General features: G+C 41.6%; 1 protein-coding gene across 7 annotated transcripts in view; it reads left to right on the forward strand.

Moving 5' to 3' along the window:
• The window catches only part of daam2 (dishevelled associated activator of morphogenesis 2), a 99,170-nt gene extending 78,144 nt beyond the window's left edge, over positions 1 to 21,026 (forward strand). For 4 of the 7 annotated variants that reach the window (XM_069535310.1, XM_020085105.2, XM_020085104.2 and 1 more), the window contains 11 exons: positions 332 to 361; positions 2,207 to 2,313; positions 3,992 to 4,076; positions 4,592 to 4,698; positions 5,889 to 5,977; positions 8,327 to 8,495; positions 9,318 to 9,425; positions 9,641 to 9,701; positions 9,953 to 10,084; positions 16,018 to 16,188; positions 16,436 to 21,026. In XM_069535310.1, the coding sequence (XP_069391411.1) occupies positions 332 to 361; positions 2,207 to 2,313; positions 3,992 to 4,076; positions 4,592 to 4,698; positions 5,889 to 5,977; positions 8,327 to 8,495; positions 9,318 to 9,425; positions 9,641 to 9,701; positions 9,953 to 10,084; positions 16,018 to 16,188; positions 16,436 to 16,648 (1,272 nt within the window). In that variant the 3' untranslated portion in view covers positions 16,649 to 21,026. The remainder of the gene's footprint in view (positions 1 to 331; positions 362 to 2,206; positions 2,314 to 3,991; positions 4,077 to 4,591; positions 4,699 to 5,888; positions 5,978 to 8,326; positions 8,496 to 9,317; positions 9,426 to 9,640; positions 9,702 to 9,952; positions 10,085 to 16,017; positions 16,189 to 16,435) is intronic. The other 3 variants (XM_020085107.2, XM_069535308.1, XM_069535309.1) reach the window with 1 other exon arrangement.
• Positions 21,027 to 21,389: the final 363 nt, after the last annotated feature.

Below are 21,389 nucleotides of genomic sequence, written 5' to 3' on the forward strand. Positions count from 1 at the left end.
TAGTTACATCGCTCATTTTTCATGCTCTTGTTTTTGCATGTCAAGACAGATGTAGATGTAATCAGCAAAATAAATCATAACAGGGCAGAAAGCTTTTTCACCTCTGCAACACAGAGATATTTGAGTGTAAGTTTCATGAGCTCCTGATGACTTGGACGGCACATGATTATTGTTTTTCTCACTGTGGGCTTCCCAGCCTCAGCTTGTAGTATGCATAGTTATTCTTCTTTGCTCTATAGCCACCACCTTTTTCTGCTTGAAGTGCTAATCTTTGCATGTGTTTTGGATTTTTTTTCTTGTGTCTCTTCGCTCGCTCCGACTGCCCTGGTAGGACCTGCTCACTAACCAATCCTTCAAACAGGTAAGTTAAAGGTCTTCTGGCAACGTTTCTCATGGTCTATCATCTTCTCCTCTGTAATGTCAGCCAGCAGTTCAGTTCTTTATTTCTTTATCCATCAGCAGTTCCTCCTCAGCTCTGCAGAGCATCTCAACATCTTTCAGCTCAATGTTTCCTGGTTTTAAATCTAAAAACTCTTCAGTCTCACTGCTTCCAGCAGCAGGCGGCTGTTTTCTGCAAAAAAGCTCAGATGAACCTTCATTTCACAACCAGCCCAACACCAGACAAACCTAATGACAAGCTGGTGATGAGTTAAAGTACAAATGTGAACATTGGTTTAGACTCCAAATGAAAACTAAAGTTGCTCTGTTCTATCATTTACATAAGCAACTTAGAGATAGAAGATATCATTCATCTAAGTGTGCCTGACTTTTTTCATCAAGATCTCTGCCTTATCTTCCTGCAGTGGTCAAGAAATTAAATAAAAAATCCTGAATATGCCTCAATCAGATCAGCTCCAAAATTGAATGGGTTCTTTCTTAGCCAATACTCAACCCTTCCAACCCAAGTCAGTTGTGTATTTTTGTGTAATTCTGTTAACAGATGGTAATGAAAACATAATGGTCATTTTCACCACTTAATAAACTAACAGTGTAAAATATAAAGCAAATGAACAAAGCCTTAGAGCTTAGACACTTTGCCTTTGTTTAGGTTCACACAATCCAAATGTAAATGGAGCATTAATCATCATAATTTCCTCATCGTTCATTTTCATCTTCATTTCCAACTTAGATATGGTGATGATTACCATCATTATCTTTCATTGCTTTTAATTGTCATAATTGATCATGATGAACGAAGCAGGACGATGCTGAATTTAAATGTATCTTACATTCATGTCGTCTCCTGAGAGAAAAAAGCAGTTGGGCACAGTGTAACTGAGGATGAAAGTGCTTGTCTTTGGTTATATTGAACTAAGTTCACATGCGACACACAAGTTGGCAAAGTTGCCTTTAGCATGTGGGCAAGTAGGGCCTTGGCTGTTACAGTGAATGGGAGTTGCACCCCCTTACCCAGTGCCAACCCCAGTCTGCCGCCAGGTACTGTTGGCCAACACTGGCACGGAAAAAGGACACTTTCTTTACAAGCCGCATCTGTTTTACATACGTCATACCCAGCAACCTCAAAATGGACATTTTCTGGCAGGCAGCAGTCTGGCTCGCACCATTAATAGAATGTGTTTAACGTGCAGCTCCAGCCATTTTTTTTTTCTCAGACGTGTATTCTTTCCCCTTGTGGATTTATAATTTACTACATTTGTGTGCAGCTTGCCTGTCTGTATGTCTGCATTGTGTTTGCTGGGATGACTGACCAAAAGACTGAAGACCTGCTTTAGATCTTCTTGCATCGTTTTTTTTTTCTAATTTCCACAAATTTATAAAATGTGTTTTCCTATAAACCCAGTCCAGGGTTTATAACTTTTAATGAGACGTGCATTGCAGCCTCTGAGAATTGATGCATAACACTTGACAGTCGCATTCAGTGCAAAAACAGGTCAGGGAACTTGCCCTGAGGCCAAGTGAGGTATTTGGCTGCATCGAAGGCTTTTTGTCTGCACTTTATATCAACTGTGAGGCAGCGATCAAACTATAAGTACTGGCCATGGTTCTGTTTGAGTTTTTTTATGTAATATGCTCCAAATTAACACAATGTTAAATGCTTAGAAGGCGGTCATGTCATCGAGGTAAAGATGACAAACAGATGTGAGGAGGATAGGTCTTGCTGTGCTGGCTTTGCATTTTATATGAGCACATAAATGCAGCTGTGTCACAAAGTTAATGTGTCTCTGTCTTTTTTATTTCTCTGCAGAAGGAGACGGGCTCTATGGACGACATATACGTCAGCACACGGAAGGTCAAGGAGCTGTCAGTCATCGACGGGAGACGTGCACAGAATTGTGTCATCCTGCTTTCGAAGTAAGGCTCCCAGTCAGGAAGATTGATGATGCTGTATTGTACGCACAGTGCAGCGCAACAGCTGTGGGGATGTGATCCTGTCCATCTACTTACTTATTCCACATGTTAAAACACATCGCGCAATCTTGACATGTGGGAAGTGCAGTGCTGAATTTGATGCAATTACGAAGCGTAAATAAACAGGCAACCAGTTCTCTGTAGCAGTTATTGGGGGGCGGTGCAGTGTGCCTTCAGTCTGTGGACCGACTTGAACATGTCTTCTTCTATATCCTTGGATAGACTACAGCAGTGATCAGCAACTGTTGTTGAACCACAACCTCAACATAGCCGCCACATTGTTTTTATTTCATCGGACTGACACAGACATTCACAAGGGTTGATGGTCATGATCTCCATCATGGGAAAACATTCATGGAACCCCTGTCTCTGTAGAATATTCAAAGTAAAACCATAATGTTACTGAAACATTAATGCAATGTTTTCGATTTAGCTGAATTACAAAGCTTTTATTTTGAAAAGCTGTGAACTCGGGTCTGAAGATTGTGTCAATTGCTATGAAAGAATAACAGAAGTGCAGTAAATAATTCAAACTTATGTATGAGCCACACTGGTGATAAAGCAAATTAATTGACTCTAAAACTTCACTTCAACTAAACCAGGTAGGATGAACACAAAGGTCTGCACCAGTTTATAAAAAGCTCTGCAAACAACATCCTGCACACAAACAATCAACGGTGACAGTATTTTGTAGAACTGTTTGAGGAGGAATCATTAATTACAAGGAATAATTCTGAAGTAGCTCCACAGCATTGACACAGCCCATTCCAAACAGGCAGGTTCAGATTGAACACTGCACTACTTAGAGTATAACTCTGGTGAAACTGCCCCAGCACAGGCTGTTATGAAATATGTGGCACTGCAGTGTTATGATCAGGAGGCTGAGTGGTAGCTGGATGTGGAGCAGCTTGAGGCAGGTGTTCAGCGCGTCTGGTACAGGAAGTGTGTTTTTAATAGACACACTAGGACATCTGTCTTTGTAAGTGAATTACCATCCTGTCTGTTTTATAACAGACAGAAAACATGGCCCAGGAGAGAATGCATCTCAGGAAGTTCAGTGCTCGGATTTCAACAAGGCTTTTGTCTGTTTTAGAAGTTTCACATGAAGCCATATGAAATCAATTAAGATGCATAAAATTGACCCCTTTCCAGAGGGACGCAGAGTTCCACTATATCTGAAGTGGAATCAATTGTTCCATTTACTCGAGAACAAACCATCTCCCACTAGCTGATGGTCCAAAGAGGCTCCCCCTCATTATAAATCAATAAAGAGGCGTCCTGAGACCTCTCTGATACGTGGTCCCTCAACTCACTTTCCAATCAATAGAAAATGACCCCGGGGTACACACCAGACCCTAATGGGGTCAGTGGTGGGTCAATAAGACTCATGCACAGACTAACAATGTTGTTATTGATCACAACCCAGCACACTTAAAACTGATCAGATGCATTGATACCAGCTGGCAGTGCTCCTGGGGCTGACAATGGGCCAGAGCAGCTAATCAGAGCATTAGACTCCTACTCAATGGTGATTTAGAATCTGTTGTGTGGTGTTTATTCACATTAAAACAACGATTGTAATTAAAACAACTTTAAATAAACATGTTTTTCCCTTTTGCAGGTTAAAAATGAGCAATGAAGAGATTAAGAGGGCAATCCTGGAGATGGATGAGAGAGAGGAGCTGGCCAAAGATATGCTGGAGCAGGTACTGTTCTGTGTTTGATGGATGATAGTGGACATTTGTGAGGTAGCAGTGTAGCAGCAGGCAGGAACAGGTCGATTATTACTGGCTGACGGTGTGTATGGATTTGATTTGATAAAGGACAAGAAACTAAATTTTGTATTTATAAAAATGCTGCATGAGGGCTCAGGCCTTCGTATATGGGGCATCTGCTCTACCAGATGAGCTAGTGGGCATCCCATATGCGGAGACTTGAGCACTCCTGCAGCTGCTGCAGGTTCGGATCCGACCTACATGTCCTCCCCACTCTCTCTCCCCATTTCACACTTATGCTGTCCTATCAATAAAATCTAAAATACCCCAAAATATCTTTAATGGGTTTTGATGCAATTTACAGCAGGTCCAGTTTAGGTGCCATAATTCCTGACAAGGAAACAGAAAACATTTTCAGGGTTTGGAATCTTTTGAATTTATTTTTGTTTGTCCTGGAAAAAAACAGTTTTAACATTTGTATTAACAGTATCTTTGTCTATTTGCAGCTGCTGAAGTTTATCCCTGAGAAAAGCGACATAGACTTGCTGGAGGAGCACAAACATGAGTTGGAGCGCATGGCCCGGGCTGATCGCTTCCTCTTTGAAATGAGCAGGTATGCAGGACTACATTACTGTGTGATGATCCAGAGTTTCCCACAGGATTGATTCAGTCTTCGGCAGTAGCATGGATGCACATGCACACACATGAAGTTTGCTCTGACAGAGCCAGAGTGTCAGGTATATAGACTAGAGAGTGAATGAGAGAACTGCATTGATGCCACCTGCGGGTTCATACACAGCTGTGGCTAAAACTATGAGGTCTGACTGTCTGTGTGGACGGTAAAAACTTGAGCGTTAGGCAACTAGCTTGCGGAAAGCTCTATAAGGAATCAATAGAGCAAAACACTTATGAAACATTATGAAACTGTGGCAGGAAAATCAGAATAAAGTCGGCCACAACAGTCTAAATAATTAATTGGAAACACTGATGGTCTATGAAGCTGCTCAGAAACTACACAAACTCTTATGGTGTTGGATTTGTAAGAAAGGGGGACATGGTGATGAATAAAAATGATCGGTTTCATAAAGTCAGTGTCTGCATCAGTGTCCAGCAATCTTGTGGCGTGTAGTTAAAATGAACGAGTCCAACACTGAGAATTTTGATGGTCCTGCCAAATCAGGACATCAACCAGTCGAGCACAAATAGATCCTGAAATGTTGAAGAGTGTGACGTCTGTTCGATAAGATTGAGCTTTTGAAGCAGCGAGGGGAGTTTGGACTCAAGAACAGGCCTTGAACTTCAGGGTGATTCATCATTAAGCTGAGAAAAGAAGTTGTGGCTGCAGTCACATCAGAGAGCAGAGACATTTTAAATCAAACCATCTTTGAGAATCTGCTGTTTCTGCAAGATAATTGAACCTTTTCATTTCCTCCTCTTAAATATGACCCTGTCCCCTTCCTTTCCTTTTGACCACATATCCTTTGGTCTGAGGTAATGCATTTGAGAATTAGTTGTTTCCTTCTTTTTTTAACTCCATTTAATATCCCTGGTCCCTCTTTGAACTACCCACTTCCTCTTTGGTGAACTTCTGAACAAGTTTAACAAACCCATTTGTTAACTGCCCAGCTTGATGGCAGCCTATTGGATGACAACAGGCCTGTGAAAACAGAAAGAGGGAGTTTTGTACGACTGATTGACTTGGAGCTTTGAACCGACACTCCCCTGGGGACACATGTAACTCACCTCCCTTCATGTTTCCCCCCACTTTCTCCTTCCTCTTGCTTCCTTTCTTCTCTTCATCAGAATTGACCACTACCAGCAGAGACTGCAGGCTCTGTTCTTTAAGAAGAAGTTTGCAGAACGTCTGGGTGAAACAAAGCCTAAAGTTGAAGGTAAGGACAAACACTGAAAGACAGAGGAAGCAGAGGTGAACTCTCTGTGATTTCAATGTCAACAAATCCAGGAAAAGACCAAAACCAACAACTATCATAATAACAAGTATTTTATGCCAAAGCCTGATATAGCTTACATCCCTGTGACATAGAGCTTTATTTTTGTCCAAGAACTGCTAAATACATATCATGAACACACCCACTATCTTTTATTTTGACTCCACATCTAGTGTCTTGCTGCAGGAAAGACTCACTTATGAACAAAAGGTGTTGATACATATATATTTCCCCTTTTCACAAGATGAAGCTGTACCTTTGTGACCAATGGCTAAAAAGGATCTTGAGTATGAGCCAATGGGAAAATGATTGAGTGGATAATGGTGGAGCAAACAGCATGTTTTGAAAAAAAGGAAGCGTTGGTTTGGGTGTATTTGTGGAATTTGTCGTGATTAAGAAGTGCTTTTCTTTTTAGTGGGCAGAAAAGTCAATAAATATTAGCTCTCAGATCAGAACTGTTCTTAAATACTGCATAAACTTTCTGACGTGAACTCCAGAAAATGTCCAGAAAATTGGATTTGTGTTTCGCATATGAAGAACGCAGCAGGAGATTGTCCAAGTCATGATGTGTTCACAACAACAGAAAAATGTCCGGAACATTCAGGTGAGGGATGGCATCTGAGTAGAGCATGCAGGAGGCAGGACGTGACTTATGGATTCCGCTGTGGAAATCACATGTTTTTGTTTAAGGCACATCGAAAGCTTTTAAATCTTGTTGGCTTCATGAGCTGTCATCTTCGTCGTTGTCTTCTATGTATGGCTCCTCGTTTCCATCCTGAGATATTTGTATACTTGTGTCAGAAACACCATCAACACGTTCACCCACCCACTGAATTTCCCAGACATTTTTCTGCTTTATTCTGATATGGTCTCACATTTTAGGAAAAGTTCTGGAACACGTCCGGAGCAGCTCACTTGTGCAGTTGTTGTTCAGCCTCTGGAAATTTTCAGGAAAATGTCCTGACTTCGGCACATGTCTCAAAGCAGTTATACACGCAGTTGGAGAAAGAAGATAAGAACATGTTAGGAGGTCAGACCAGATCAATTCTGCACAGAGTTACACTCCAAGAAACAAGAATAACAAACAAACAAAAAGAAGAAGGCTCAAACACTAAAAATGTCATCACCTTCGAACACTCTGACCAATGCTTTTCCCAGTGCCTCGTGAAATCCCTTCTGTGTGTGAAGCGTGCACGTGTATATGTGTGTGTGCACAGTGAGAGCTGGTGGCCAACTGTATATTGGCCTTCTGCAGTTTTTCCCCCGCCAGCGCAGCTTCCAGGTTACCAGGGAGGCTGTTTTGGAAAGCTGGCCCATGTTGAGAGGGGGAGAGCCTCTCTCGTAAACACTGCTGCTCACTTCAAAGTCTGAGGGGAAAATGCTTCCAGTGAGACATGTGTGCATTACACTTGTGTTCCCCCGAGCTGTCGAAGTGTCTGTCTGAGCCACAGCTACTTGAAAGTCACGTCTCTTGTGGGTTAATGTCTTTCTGGGCACTGATGAGCACAACTTTTTTTGTTTTGTGCCAGCGTAATCCATTGAGTTTGAGTATTGATTCCAGAAAACGTGTTGTTGGATCCAAAATGTTCCCAGACTCTTCATCAGTGCCCATAATACAGTAGAGTTCTCATCTTCATCTATTATTCATCTTACTTTGAAATATACTTTGGATGAGCGTACGTTTCTCTGGACCACCCAATATGTTCAAAAGACGTATTTCAGTAGATGGTCTGGCCAAGCCTGTCCGCATCCAACAGAATACGACCAGCAGAGCCAGGAGACTAGTTCCCATGTTTTATTACAGCAGAAAGGACTGTAACAATAACAATATGGATTCTGTTAATGATTTTCACATTCACGCCGCGATTTCCTCCACGGAGAGCGGGAAGCACCTGCTCTCTGCCAGACCAGTGCGTTCTCAGGGGGTGAAGGAGTGGACAGCGGGGGATTGCGTTTGGAATATTGCCCTCCCCCTGCTGTTTTATGGGTAGATGGAAGAACTTGATGGGTTTCCCCACTGAGCTGCCCAGTCGTTGTGGGGAATATTGATCAATCATCACAGGGGTGTTTTAAAAATGAAGGATGGGATGAGAACTTTAAGGCCACAGACCACTGAGCCTTAAGTTTCATGTGAGTCCATGATGGGTTGAAACCATGACAAGGAGTGGAGAAAGGCCAGCTTGTTATGCAAGATGAAAGTTTAAGTGACAGGCTTCTCAAAGTGCATACATATCCCACACCAACTATATGATCTTTCCAGCTGTTTCACACTCTCCAAATATTTTTCTCCAGCCATCCTGAACGCATCCAAGGAGGTGGTTCAGAGCAAGCGCCTGACTCAGATCCTGGAGGTGGTGCTGGCCTTCGGCAACTTCATGAACAAGGGCCAGAGAGGCAATGCCTTCGGCTTCAAGATCTCCAGCCTCAACAAGATCGCAGACACAAAGTCCAGCATAGACAGGTAGGTCACAGGGGGACTCAATATATTCTGTACTATAAAAATAAGCAGATACTATTTACAGTGCTATATTCTCAGTTTATTTAATCTCTGTTGTAGACAGCAGCTGCCAGTACATTTGAAAACATAAAAAACTAGAACTAGTCACTCAGTACAGAGCATATCTTCTCCTCTCCTTAAAGTTTTTGATATGATATATTCTCTGAGAAATCTTGCAATGTTAAATAAAGGTGGATCTACTCCCTGATCCAAATCCACATCATCATCTAATGTTTTTTCCCTGACCCATACCAAATCCTTTCCACAAAGTTTCCTGTCAATCCATTCAGTAGTTTTTGCTTAATCCCTCTAATTCACAGATAATCTAAAACCTAAAAACTCCCCTTTTTGTCTCATGACTCATGATTCTCAAAATCTTACATCAAAATTAGGAAATATATATTTTTTTCTGTATTAAAGTATCCTAAATCCAATTAATTGCAGTCTATACATTCATGGGTTCAGTACTCCGAGCAGCTGATGTTGCAGGATTACTTTCTGCTCAAATTTGCCAGCATGTGAATAATGAAACGGGCTGCAACTCGATCAGTGTTATTTAAACTGTTACTGGAGTTACTGCAATTCACTGGTGTGACATGTAGTGTCTTTGTCATAAGCCCATAAATAAAGAGACACACAACAACTACAAATCAAAACCAGCAGATTTTGAGAAAGAGCCCTGTTGAAATGTGTTTTTGCCCCTCTTCATGAATAATGTTCCCTCGCTAACTTTCTAGGTAAAGTTTGCTTGACTCTGCATTGACGTCTTTACTTGTGATTGACCAGGAACATCACCATGTTGCACTACCTGATCATGATCTTTGAGAAGAACTACCCGGACACGCTGCACATCCAGCAGGACCTCAGCAGCTTATCAGAGGCTGCCAAAGTCAAGTGAGTGCAGTGCACAGCATTCCACTGTAGGGATGAGGTCACAATAAACTTTCACTACTCCTGTGTATCTCTCAGCCCTCTGCTGTATTGGCAATAGTTCACACATGATTAGACCTATATAAAGATGTATATATCACAGCACTCAAAGGGAAGTGCATTAGAATATAATAAAGTTCAGTAAATATAGTAAATACCTTTTTCTGTCTTTCTCTTAGTTTGGCGGAGTTGGAAAAAGAAGTGCACAATATTAGAAGTGGACTAAAGGCTCTGGAGGCGGTGAGTTGTTGTGTGTTTGTGTCATGTTCCCTCCCTGTGGCTCTTCTCTCGTCTGTCATTATGTTTTGGAGCTGGGCAGAGACAGACGGCAGGGTGAAGTGTTTTAAACGCTGGTATCGTTCCACGCAGCGTGACATGGAACAGCAAATGTCACATTGGCTTTGCCGCCACACACAGAAACAAATGTGCACGCATTGCACTTCACGGAACACTGAAATGAATAACACCCTTGTCCGCTTGTCCACCTCCAGGAGCTGCACTACCAGCAGAGCCGGACAAGGGAACGTGGGGATAAGTTTGTGGCTGTGATCGGTGACTTCATCACGGTGGCAGGCTTCAGTTTCTCTGAACTGGAGGACCAGCTGAGTGAAGCTAAGGACAAGGTAGGTTCCAGTGTGACCTCTCAAGTGTGAACACGAGGCTGCATTCATACCACTATGTGTTGAGAATGCATTAAATCTGTTATGGATACAACTTGTGTCCACACTACTCTGCTCGAGTTTTAGAGCCACTTTGAAAATTCTAACACACGGTTTAACTCTGGAAGGGCAGAAATAAAGATATTTAAAAACAATGATGACACAACTACTTACTGATTGGGTCTTTTCGTTCATGATGTGTAGTCTTCCCTGATTTGTCAGGCTCCTATCACATGACATCCCTTCAGCCTGGGCTTCCAGTGTAGAACGCAACATGCATAATCAATTACAAGCATAGCTGACCCTGTTGTCTTTGTTAACAGCTGTTCTGCAGCTAAATTCTGTATCTTACAACGATACAACTGTTTCGTGAAGGAGACAAGCTGCACGTGCATGTCCAGTGTATGTGAAATAATGTGATATGCGTTTTCAGGCGTGTTTGCACTGACAGGGATTAAAACTCATTTGGAGCCAAAATGCTGTCATCATATGAAACGTATGGATGTAGCCTGAGAGAAAATCATATGTCCATGTGGGTGGCTCTAATGCATAGTCCCTGCCAAACCTTCATGTCGGACTGACACAGAGAAGTGACAAAGTACTGAAGGGGAACCCTGTGAAACCTCTGGACGTTCTTCTTCGCATGTTGTGATGAGTTCAGCAGCGCTGGTGAAACACAGCACTGACAGATGACCCTGGATCCCCCCCCCCCACATATACTTTTTGTGTTTTAGAAGTTACGGTTTTAAATCTGCGCTCTACTTTTTTGCACAACTGGGACAAAACCTTTGAACCCTGCTGGCTCGTGTAATGATGTATTATAGGAAGCATGTCAGCTGAAGACATCATTGGGACTGTGGGAATCCCAAAGTAAGACAGCGATGAAAAGATTTATGCAAACATGTTATTGAATATCCAAGTCTTCAGTGCTCTGTTGCACATTTAGTATTGTGGTGCTGAAGCAGTAGAAGCTATTGAATCCTGCAGACTGTGTTCAATAGTTGCACTATTATATTTTAATACTTTATAATGAGGCATGTCGTGTTTCCAAAATAATTGACATAACGATGCTGCACACCCAAACTGCTTCTAAAGGATAAACAGATTGTGAGAAAGAGAGAAGGGAGGACAGGGCCACTGGTTTACTGTGCAGCGCCTCCCCTCTTCTTAATTATTTGTTCAAGGAGGAGGTCGGTGAAAAATCGGAGGGAAAACAGGTCAGTCGGGACGTCACAGGAAAAAGAGCTGGAGGAGCAGGGCACCGGTTACTGCTGTAAAACAAAAGAACCTGTGTTCGCCGGCCCAGACGCCGAACAAACACTTTTCTTTAGCACAACTATGTGTGTGTGTGTGTGTGTGTGTGTGTGTGTGTGTGTGTGTGTGTGTGTGTGTGTGTGTGTGTGTGTGTGTGTGTGTGTGTGTGTGTGTGTGTGGTTGGTAAATGGGCAGCGTGACGCATTAACTCAGTGCTTGTCGAGGCTCTTTGACGCTCTGTTAGGTTTCCAGTGGAATACAAATATGGAAGTGTGGGTGTGCAGGAGGAGGATGACTAAACAGAGCAGGCACTCCGCTGAGGCTCATGAAGCTCCATGGCAACAAATCTGTGTGTGTGCGTGTAAGAGAGACACACACCCTTGCCAGACACTACTACATACATTACAAAGGATTACAGTTGTCCGCGGTCATGTGGGTTATTGGGACAGCGATTTCCAGAGGCGTGAGGGGATTTTTTTTTCTTTCATCCAGAGAGATTGGTTGGATTTATTCTTCACAACACATTCGCACACAATCCTCACATCAACATGTTCACAGACAACACAGGATTTAATCTTTTCTCTATCCATGAGCAACACAGCTGAGTTCCACACAGAACAGGGAGCGCTTCACCGTCCCACATGTGCTGATCAAGGAGAAAGATGAAGATGAGAGGGAGAGTTATGAGCAGCAGTGGTAAATGCTGCATAAGAAAAAATCCAGATCTAGTCAATAATTTAAATATAGAACATCTTCAAATAGTGTATCATCAATCTGCCTGTGCACTTTCATCAGTCAGACAAGTGTCGCTGCGTGTTTTGCTGCGTTCACGTCACATCACTGTGGTATTGTTTGTGTTTTCCCTCCTTACAGACCCATTATTTTACTTTAATTACGATGACAATATTTGTTTGAGTAAGTTAACCGCTTATTTACGAGGCCTTATATATATATATATATATATAGTTTAAACAGGCATGTAGCAGAGTTACTTTTATTTGATCTGTGAGTTACAGATACTATTCCGCCCCTGATACCAGAGTTAATCCACTTCAGCTTTTATTATCGTCAAAGTAATGTAATCATTGCAGGATTATGCAGTTGTAAATGCAGCCTGATTTGAGTGCATTTGAATCTATCAAAAAACAGGGATTGACTTTTCTTATAAACATATTTTTGTGGGCTGTTTGTCTTTACTGACAGGGTAGTGAAATTGGTAAAGAGCAAAGGGTGGTCGCTGCAGGAGGGCTCCAGTCTCCGGATGAGGGACGAGTGGGTGCCCCAGCAGTGATGTCATTTGACAAGAACGCATTGTCTGATTCCAGGAAATAAAAACTGAAGTGCTAGAAAGTTAAATCATGAGTCTGACTGGTACTTTTTTCAGAGAGCAGACGAGGTAATAAATATCAGAATGGGGACATTGACATTGGTCACTGTTGGAGCCAATATGGGTTTGTTTTAGTTTTGTTAAGACTGTTTATTTTGTGGGTTATATTATTTCTATATTGCTATGCCACGCCACAAGGGGCCAGTAAAATGTTGGTGATTGGTCATATAACACAAGGCAGGTGATAAATAGACACACGTGTGTGGGTTCTGTGTGTTTGGAATGCGGGGGTTATTTGGTTCTTACTGCAAATAGAGCTACAATTAAAGGTTATCTTTTCGCATACTGCACAAGTACCACACAATCACAGCATCCTGGCAACAGCAACTGCAAGGTAGCAGCAAGATGAGTGACAAGGACAAAACTAACAGTGTGCATGTCAAGAACTCCTTGTAGCGAATCCAAGTGGGGGTGGGTGAAGTGTTTGTGTCCTTCAAACAGAAAAACAACATAAAATGCCTCCATACTGCTCCTGTGGTGTCATCCAAGTGTCTGTAAGCCCCGACATTCAAATGCAGCTCGATATGGCCTCATCCACACAACATGTTTTTATCCTAAATGTCCACTGTGATCCACACACTCAAGAGAAGGATATCAGGGCACATTTAGGCTGAAAACATGGTAAATGACATGACAGCTTTATATTGTACTTCTCTAGATCTACCTACCACAGCAAACTGGGGTTCAGTGTCTTGCCCACTGCTGTGGTTTTGCTTTTGGAAACACTTTATGGAACTAATCATAATTATAGCAAATGGGCAGTGTGCAGAAACTTTAATTAAATCTGCTAAAAAGTTTGTTCACCTCAATTGAATATCTGATTTTTACCTTAACCCAACACATGGAGTCTCAGTTGATTATTACATTCTTTTCTACATCAGCATCTGAGCAAGTCTGCACAGAAATTGTCTTCAAATATGAAATGTTCATGTGTTTATTTGTAGCTCAGCAGCAAAAGAGTGATTTCCCACTTCCATTGAACCTTTCACCTCACAGGTGTGGGGCTAAGAAGAGCTTAATATATTTTTTCTGCTCTTCACTGGATTAGTGTCTATGGATGATGAGGGATCACATTAAATGAAAAAACACAGTGATTGTCTGAGGACAGCTGGTCTCTATACTTTCTACTGGATAAAAAAAGAACGAGCTCCATTTTGTTAATATAAAGATGCAATTTAGTTTAATAAATGTAAATTTAAATTTTTTATGCAATTTAAAAATTACAATAATAAGATTTCACATTCGGACCAGACACAATTATTCTGCAAAGTAAGTAATATGATTTAAAGGAGACCTAAAGTTGTACAAATTATCGGCTAGTTCGGTGAAACGATGATGATTAAACTGAACATATATGCTGAGTGAGTCCGTGTTTCACGATGAGTTCTGAGAATCTCAAACAGTTTGTAAAAATCTGTAGATTTCTGACAACTTTAAATCTTCAGAAAATGTCTCACCTCAACTGTCAGGATTAAAAAATATGAGAAATAAGAGAAAATATCATTAGCCTCTCAGAGAGCATTGAGGTGTTTGTGTGTCTGTGTGAGGTGAGGTTGATGTGTGTGTGACTTTCCCGTTCCAATTTTTTGTGTATGTTTGTGTGTCTGTGTGTGTGTTTTTACTCATATAGCACAGACCCGAGGGGACGAGAGGAAACAGATTTGACCAGACACATAATTACAGGAGAGAGATAGAGGGATGATGATGGTGGAGGTTGCCGGGGTGACCAGCCCATAATAACAGGATGGTTTTGATTCCTCAGAAAAGAGCGAACCCCAAGTCCTTCATATCACAACACTAGGACCACATACAGTTTACTCTCCTCATATAAACTGGAGTGATATGATGTTTTCTGTCACTTACGCCCACATACGATGAGAACAGAGCAGACGCTGCAGCCTGCTCACTGGAAGACTTGTTTTCATGTCAACAATAATTCTTGGATTGCAGGGCACATTAATGTACATGTGAAGGGTCATCACATTTTCATTTTTATTCACTGCTTGTTTCACTTGTGATATTTTCAGCTCTACTGAAAGTTTTATTTTACAGTGGTTAATAGAGAATCACAATTACAGGGCAGATTTAGGATTTTTCTAAATGAGAGGCCATAGAGGGGGACACAATTTACACAGAGGGGCTAATTATATGTCCAACCTCCATGGACACTTCCTGATTTAGTAAGGCACATATTCAAGTCATTGCTTGTTTACTGCTAGCTCTATAACATTGAGCAAAGACACACATCAGATTCTTGAGACAGGACAGGGGCACTTCAGGGGCCCAATCAACTTTCAATTAGGGGCCAGTGCCCTCCCTGGCCTGGCCCCTGGATCCACCCCTGCTATCACCAGTTAGTCAGTGAACCCACTGTTTGTTACCTGCACAGCACTGAACAGTTGACAATTGTTATTAAGTATCTGTTGAACTTAGTCTTTGGTGGAGAACAAGACAGAGCAAAAGTAAAAATGGATTTACATCCATCACATGAAAGCTCATGTTCTTGTGGGTCTGCTGGATTGTTCACTAACACCATGTCACCATATCAACTAAAATGCCAATATATATGCAACATATGCATTCGAATATACAAGCTGCAATAAGGAGAAAAGTAATGACGGTGCTGCTTCTAATAGAAATAATAAGTAAAGCTCTATAATCAGCATTAATAATCATGCACTTTGAAAAGGGCAGAATTGTTCTGTCACCTGAGTTGCTAATCTGTCCTCATGTCCTGCTGGAGTCTTTTAATGAGACAGTGAAACTAACTTGGACCTTTGATTTAAATAACAATGTTATACAGTATTGTGTTATATGTGAGGATATTGACTGGGTCCATGTGTGTTGTGCTGTATACTGCAGTACAAAGCTTGGTGTGTTGGAATGTAGAGGAGGTTTGGCTGCAGGCGTCGTCCTGGCACATAACACTGAACAGCTTGAAGAGAAGAGGGTGGACATACGGTGGTCAAATCATGCAGTCAGTTTTTTACCTTGTGTGTGTGCGTGCGTGTGTCTCTACTGTCTCTCTGTATTGTGGGGGGGAACGTCAAGTATGCTTGCCAGCATATGAATTTGCGCAAAGACACACTTATGCAGTGCACACCTCAAGAAAAATCTAAAAAACACAGAGTCAAATACAATAAAAGTTGTTGTGCATGTTTTAGCCATGTGAATGTTTCTCTATCGATAGATGTGTACAGGTCACCTCGTATCAAAATATAATAATAAAATGCATGTTGTTGTTTGTTCTGCTTAGTTCACCAAATCTCTGAAGCACTTTGGGGAGGATGAGGGGAGGATGCAGCCTGATGAGTTCTTCGGGATCTTCGACACTTTCCTACAGTCATTTGGTGAAGCACGGCAAGACCTGGAGAACATGCAGCGACGCAAGGACGAGGAGGAGCGGCGGGCACGGATGGAGGCCATGGTGAGATACGCATACAAATGCTAGACCTTGTTGTACGTTGCATTGTACGTCACGTTGTAGTTGCGTTGTTGTACGGTGTATTGTTGTATCTCGGCTTGTTGTACGTTGCGTTGATGTGCGTCACATTGTTTTGCATCATCATTTTTGCGTGCTGTTATTGTACGTCAGGTTGTTGTTAAGTTTTTATGATAGCCTTTGGTGCTGAAACCCAAAACGGAAACGTGTGACACGTGTTTATCTTTTCCAGCTCAAAGAGCAGAGGGAGCGGGAACGACGGGCAAAGAAGTCCGGAGCCTCAGACGAGGTCGGCGGCGAGTTCGACGACCTGGTCTCGGCCTTGCGTTCTGGCGAGGTCTTCGACAAGGACCTGAACAAGTTCAAGCGCAACCGCAAGCGCTCAGTAAACCAGCTGGTGGAGGGAGGTGGCCGTGAGCGAGCCGTCACCAAGGTCAACTACTAGGCTGGGAAAAAGAAGGGGACAAAAAAAAAAAAACACTAGACACCTAAATTCTGCCGTGGCGTAGATCTGTTAGCACCTTTAGTCCAGGTCCTCTGAACAGTGACGCTGGAGAGGATGTAAATAATGGCTGGACTGGACGTGTATGGACGGCCACGCCATTTTTTGAAGGATCTCCTCTGATTGGTCTTGTAAAGCTATTTCTAACCTGTTAGTCCTGGAAGTTGTGTGATCTCCTGAGCTGGACGACGGACAATGGACTTGGATGGAATGGACGGACAGACCACTGTGACACATTATCCCACGTCTCATGACCATGTCCTTTTAACACTGTGTCCTTCACTCTGTTTCTCACACACTCTTTTTCTTTTCCCTTGGCAAACCCTGCAGTGTTCCTCAGTAACATCTTTGGAGCTGCCCCGTCTTTTTGCTTCCTAGCTCTTAAACATTGGGATCCGCTAGTCACACTGTACATAGATACGAGACAAAGAGAAAAGGACTGTCAGAAAAAAAGACAGACCAAGAAGGTGGAAGAAAGGGGGAATAAACCTCCACAGTCATGGCTGCTTCAAGTGTCCCCCGGAAAAGAGAGTTTTTGCCACAGAACGGATTTTCATGGACTTCATTTTCTACAAAGAAGGACATGGAGGTCTCCAAATGCCAGAATGCTTCATAGGCTTCTGAAAGAGTGGAGAATGGACATGAGGTGGTGAGGTGATGGCTCTAAAACAGAGAATTCAACCCAGCACATTCCCAGGCAGGATGTACTGCACGAATCATCCCCAAGTTGCAACTTCAGAGGAGACGACTCTTCTCCGCCCGATCCACCCGAAAAATAAAAAACATGACTGTGCCACGAGGGTCGAGTCTCACCCAACACTCTTCAGTGATTTCAACGTTTGTTCTGGCATGATGCAGTGCCAAAGCAAAGAGAAAAAGCACGTGTAAATGTATTAATACGAACACATACTGCAATTAGACCTTGATATATATATTTATATTTAGATGCAGACAAGCTAATTGCAAAGATGTAGAGGTTTTTTATGTTTTTCATGGCATTTTCTGGGGTTTTGTACACACGATGCATTATTTGTTGGTGTTGCAAGTTCACATTGCTGTTGAAGTGAATTTCTATACATTTTGCGCTTTATGTAAAAAAACAGAAAGATAATCGCTCGTCCTTTTCACACGTACGTTTTGTTTGCACTGTAGCTTTTCCACGTGCCGACCCTCCGTGTCCCCTCTGTACTCACATTTACTTTATCGACAACAAAGTTCATGAAGGAACTCACAGGATCAATCTGCAGTTAGATCACAATGCTCTCTGCTTGCGCCTCTGTCTGGTTCACATTGACTGTGTGTACACAGCAGCTCTCGTGTACAGTGTGTGTGGGATCTGTTTCACTGGTGCTAAAACGTGTGGTCCTGCACAGAGCCATGAGTCCAGTTCAGGATTGTCACCCTCACTTTTAAGGAGAGCATGATCGCTCAGTCACCATCACACAGTATCTGTGTTTGTATTTGAGTTGACGTTGTGATATCAGACCGCCCCGCGTATTCAGTCTGTTACTGCAAAGTCAGGGAACAACAGAAGCACTTACAGCCTGTAGACATTCTTCATTGTGGCTCGTGGCAGTGTTCAGGGTTCTTCAGCCTCAGAGAAATTCACACGCAACATCTGTCCTTCCAGCTTCTTTCACGTTTGTGTACATCTGGTTAGACGCTCTTTCTAGCATGGGTTCATTTCTACAACAACTGAGGAAAAGCCTCACATGCTACTTCCAGCTTAATGTTTATATACAGCAGTAAGACTTTAGCAGTAGGCATGAAGGAGGCTGGAATGTATGTGGTTACCTCAGAAAAATATTTAAATGGACATAAGAGTAACGTGCTGCAGAGAAGGGCTGGAAGCGTCTAAACCGTGGGGCGAGCCCTCTGATGTGGGTCGGACGTCTTCCTGCTCCCGGTGCTTAGGAGGATAAGTAAGCTGATGGGCTCAGACTGCATTAAGGGACATGGAATGAAAGGAAGGATCAGTTTAAAACCAGAAACATACACCACGTATGAACCTACATCTACATGTTAGCAGTTAAAGGGTTTAAGATCAAATGAAATATAGTGATTATCACCCTTTTTAATCTTAGATGGACTATTCTAGTCATTTCCTCCTCATGCTGACATGTATGTTTAATGTAGTTCACTATAGGGCTAAACATGAGATGTTCAAGAGTCTCCTCTGGTGGCCTGTCACACGTGTGATATAATAATTGATAACATGTTTAAATCCTCATGTTTCTTCATGTTTTGGCTTGTCCCTGTTTGTCATATAGATTCATTTAAAATGATTTGAAGAACAACCCTTGGTTCAGTTTATTTGAATGCTAAAAATATATTTTATTGTCATAGGCTTTGAAAAATTCGAGTAAAACCCACTCACCACCATCTTAAAATAGACATTTTTCCCATTGCACTTAATACCACAATCATATTTTGCATTTTCAGAAGTTACAAGACACAAGAACGAGACATTTCCAAAGAAATGGAGCTGTTTTTTTAATTTGTAGCATTTCTCATTAACTGACATCATCCTTATCACCCACTTTCCTTATGTATTTATATGTATCTCTCATAATGACTATCCCAGTTATTTTCTGTTCTTTGTAACTGTTTCACCTTTAAGTGCCTCTGACGCTGTTTCACATGTTCATTCCCACTCTTGTTTTAGTGCCAGTGGCTTTTAAAAAACATTTATGAACTGGTGCCATCTTGTGGCTTCCATCGAGTGCGACACTACCCGACTCTAGGAAACTAAAACTCCCATGTGTCCGTAATAACCCATCTGGTGTTCTTCAGTATGGCTGCCATTTCATCCAGAACCTGTTCAGAGAAAACCCCTCTCACTGCACTAAAGCTTTAACTGAGTCCTGTCCCAGAGATGCAGCATCAGCAGTTATCTCCCATCTCAAGTTTATTCTACACATTTAGTCAAACTGCAGGAGAGAGACGATGGTGTGAGGCTGTAAAGATGATGTGAGGCACTGTGTAGAGGATCTTTGAGCTGCCATGTCCTCCACAAACTTCAGAGATTAACCAGGAAACCAAAAAGACTAAAACCTCTGACACTTTAAACGGAAATCAGAAAAGCCCCTGTAGAGTATGAACAGGGGGGAAATGTCGTTTGAATGCTTATTCTTTAACCAGCATCTCATGTATATTTGAGCTCTTCTATTTTCTAACCTCTGCTCCTTTGTCTTTTCAAATTAATCAGAGTTGGTATCCCAGGCCCTTTAAACTCCCTAATCCAGAGCTTTAACCCGTATCCTAGTGCAGACTATTTACTGAGGGGTATCGCAACATTGTCAGTATTATTACATGTTTGTGTTGTTACATGTTTGGATGTTTTATTTGGCCATTGACTGGCTGATTTTTTTTTTTTTTTTTGGAGTGTAAAGATGGAAATCAGAGGAATGAAATTAGTAGCTTGTTCAATGCACTTTTTTATTATGGGACATTTCCATTAGCAGCGCCATGTTGAGGGCTGAGACACCTCGGAAAGAATGAGGGGTGCAACTGAAGAGTGGAGGTAGAGAAAAAAGAAAAAGGGCACGTGAGGTGTAGGGGACCCCGGCTGGGCCGCTGGAAACACATCAGTAGTCTGTCGGATGGCAGAGATGGGATTTGTGGGAAGAGGTGACACTCCTCCGTTAAGTTTAAAATCCTCGCCTGTCTGTCACCCACTTTGTAGAATTAAGACAAAATGGTGGGTTCGGGCGTTGGTCTCTGTCACCACCACATTTCTGTCCAATCCGACACTTGGCATTGACCTGCATGCCTGAGGAAACGTGATGTGGCGTGTTGACTTTGATCGAGGATTGCCTACGACATGGAACGCACCCGTTACACAATCTGTTCTGCCTGAGAAAAAAGTTGCACCCACTTTTTAGAGGTTGTATAATTGTGAGGAGTCAGTATTTTTATGGTTGGGAAAAAAAGTATCCTACACAGAAAGATGTACAGTTGGAAAAAAACATTTTGTACACCATGCTTGATGTTTGATATACGATTGATTAAAAAAAAAAAAAAAAAGATATTAAAACGTTGAGGAATGTTCCATTTTCCTGTATATTGTACCTCTATTTATTTGCCTTATTTAGTTTGCTATATTTTGTATGTACACACAGCATTACAACAAAATGTTATATTAAAAATATGAATATGAATAATTAAACTGTGGTCCGTGTATGATGGATAGTTTTGAGACTTGTATAAGAATGAGAATCTTTTTTTTTTTTATTCATTTCCATAATTTTATTTTTGTTTTGTATTTTTTTCTCACCCTGTGTCTTTTTGTAGGGTTACAATAAAGTTTTGTCCCTTACAAGTGATCGTTTATTTTTTCATTCACTATCACCACAACTCAATGATATGTGTATATATAACACTTAATAAAAAACAATATATAAAAATATACTAAAGTATAAACTTAGATATTCTGTGCTATGGAAACAAATAGCATTGATATGATGTGTTGAGTTCAGTGTAGTGATGGCCCAGTCTAATCTATAATGGTGCTGGAACTATGGTTGATTAATTGATGAGTTCATCAACAGAAATAATTCAATTATTTTGATAACATTGGTTAAAGTAAATTATATTATTATCAAAAATGTTTATTATATATTTTATATTACACAATAATACATGTACTGGAATTAAAAATATTGTGAGACATTGTGGCACTACA

This window comes from Paralichthys olivaceus, chromosome 12 (assembly GCF_024713975.1).
Source record: "Paralichthys olivaceus isolate ysfri-2021 chromosome 12, ASM2471397v2, whole genome shotgun sequence".
NCBI lineage: Eukaryota > Metazoa > Chordata > Actinopteri > Pleuronectiformes > Paralichthyidae > Paralichthys > Paralichthys olivaceus.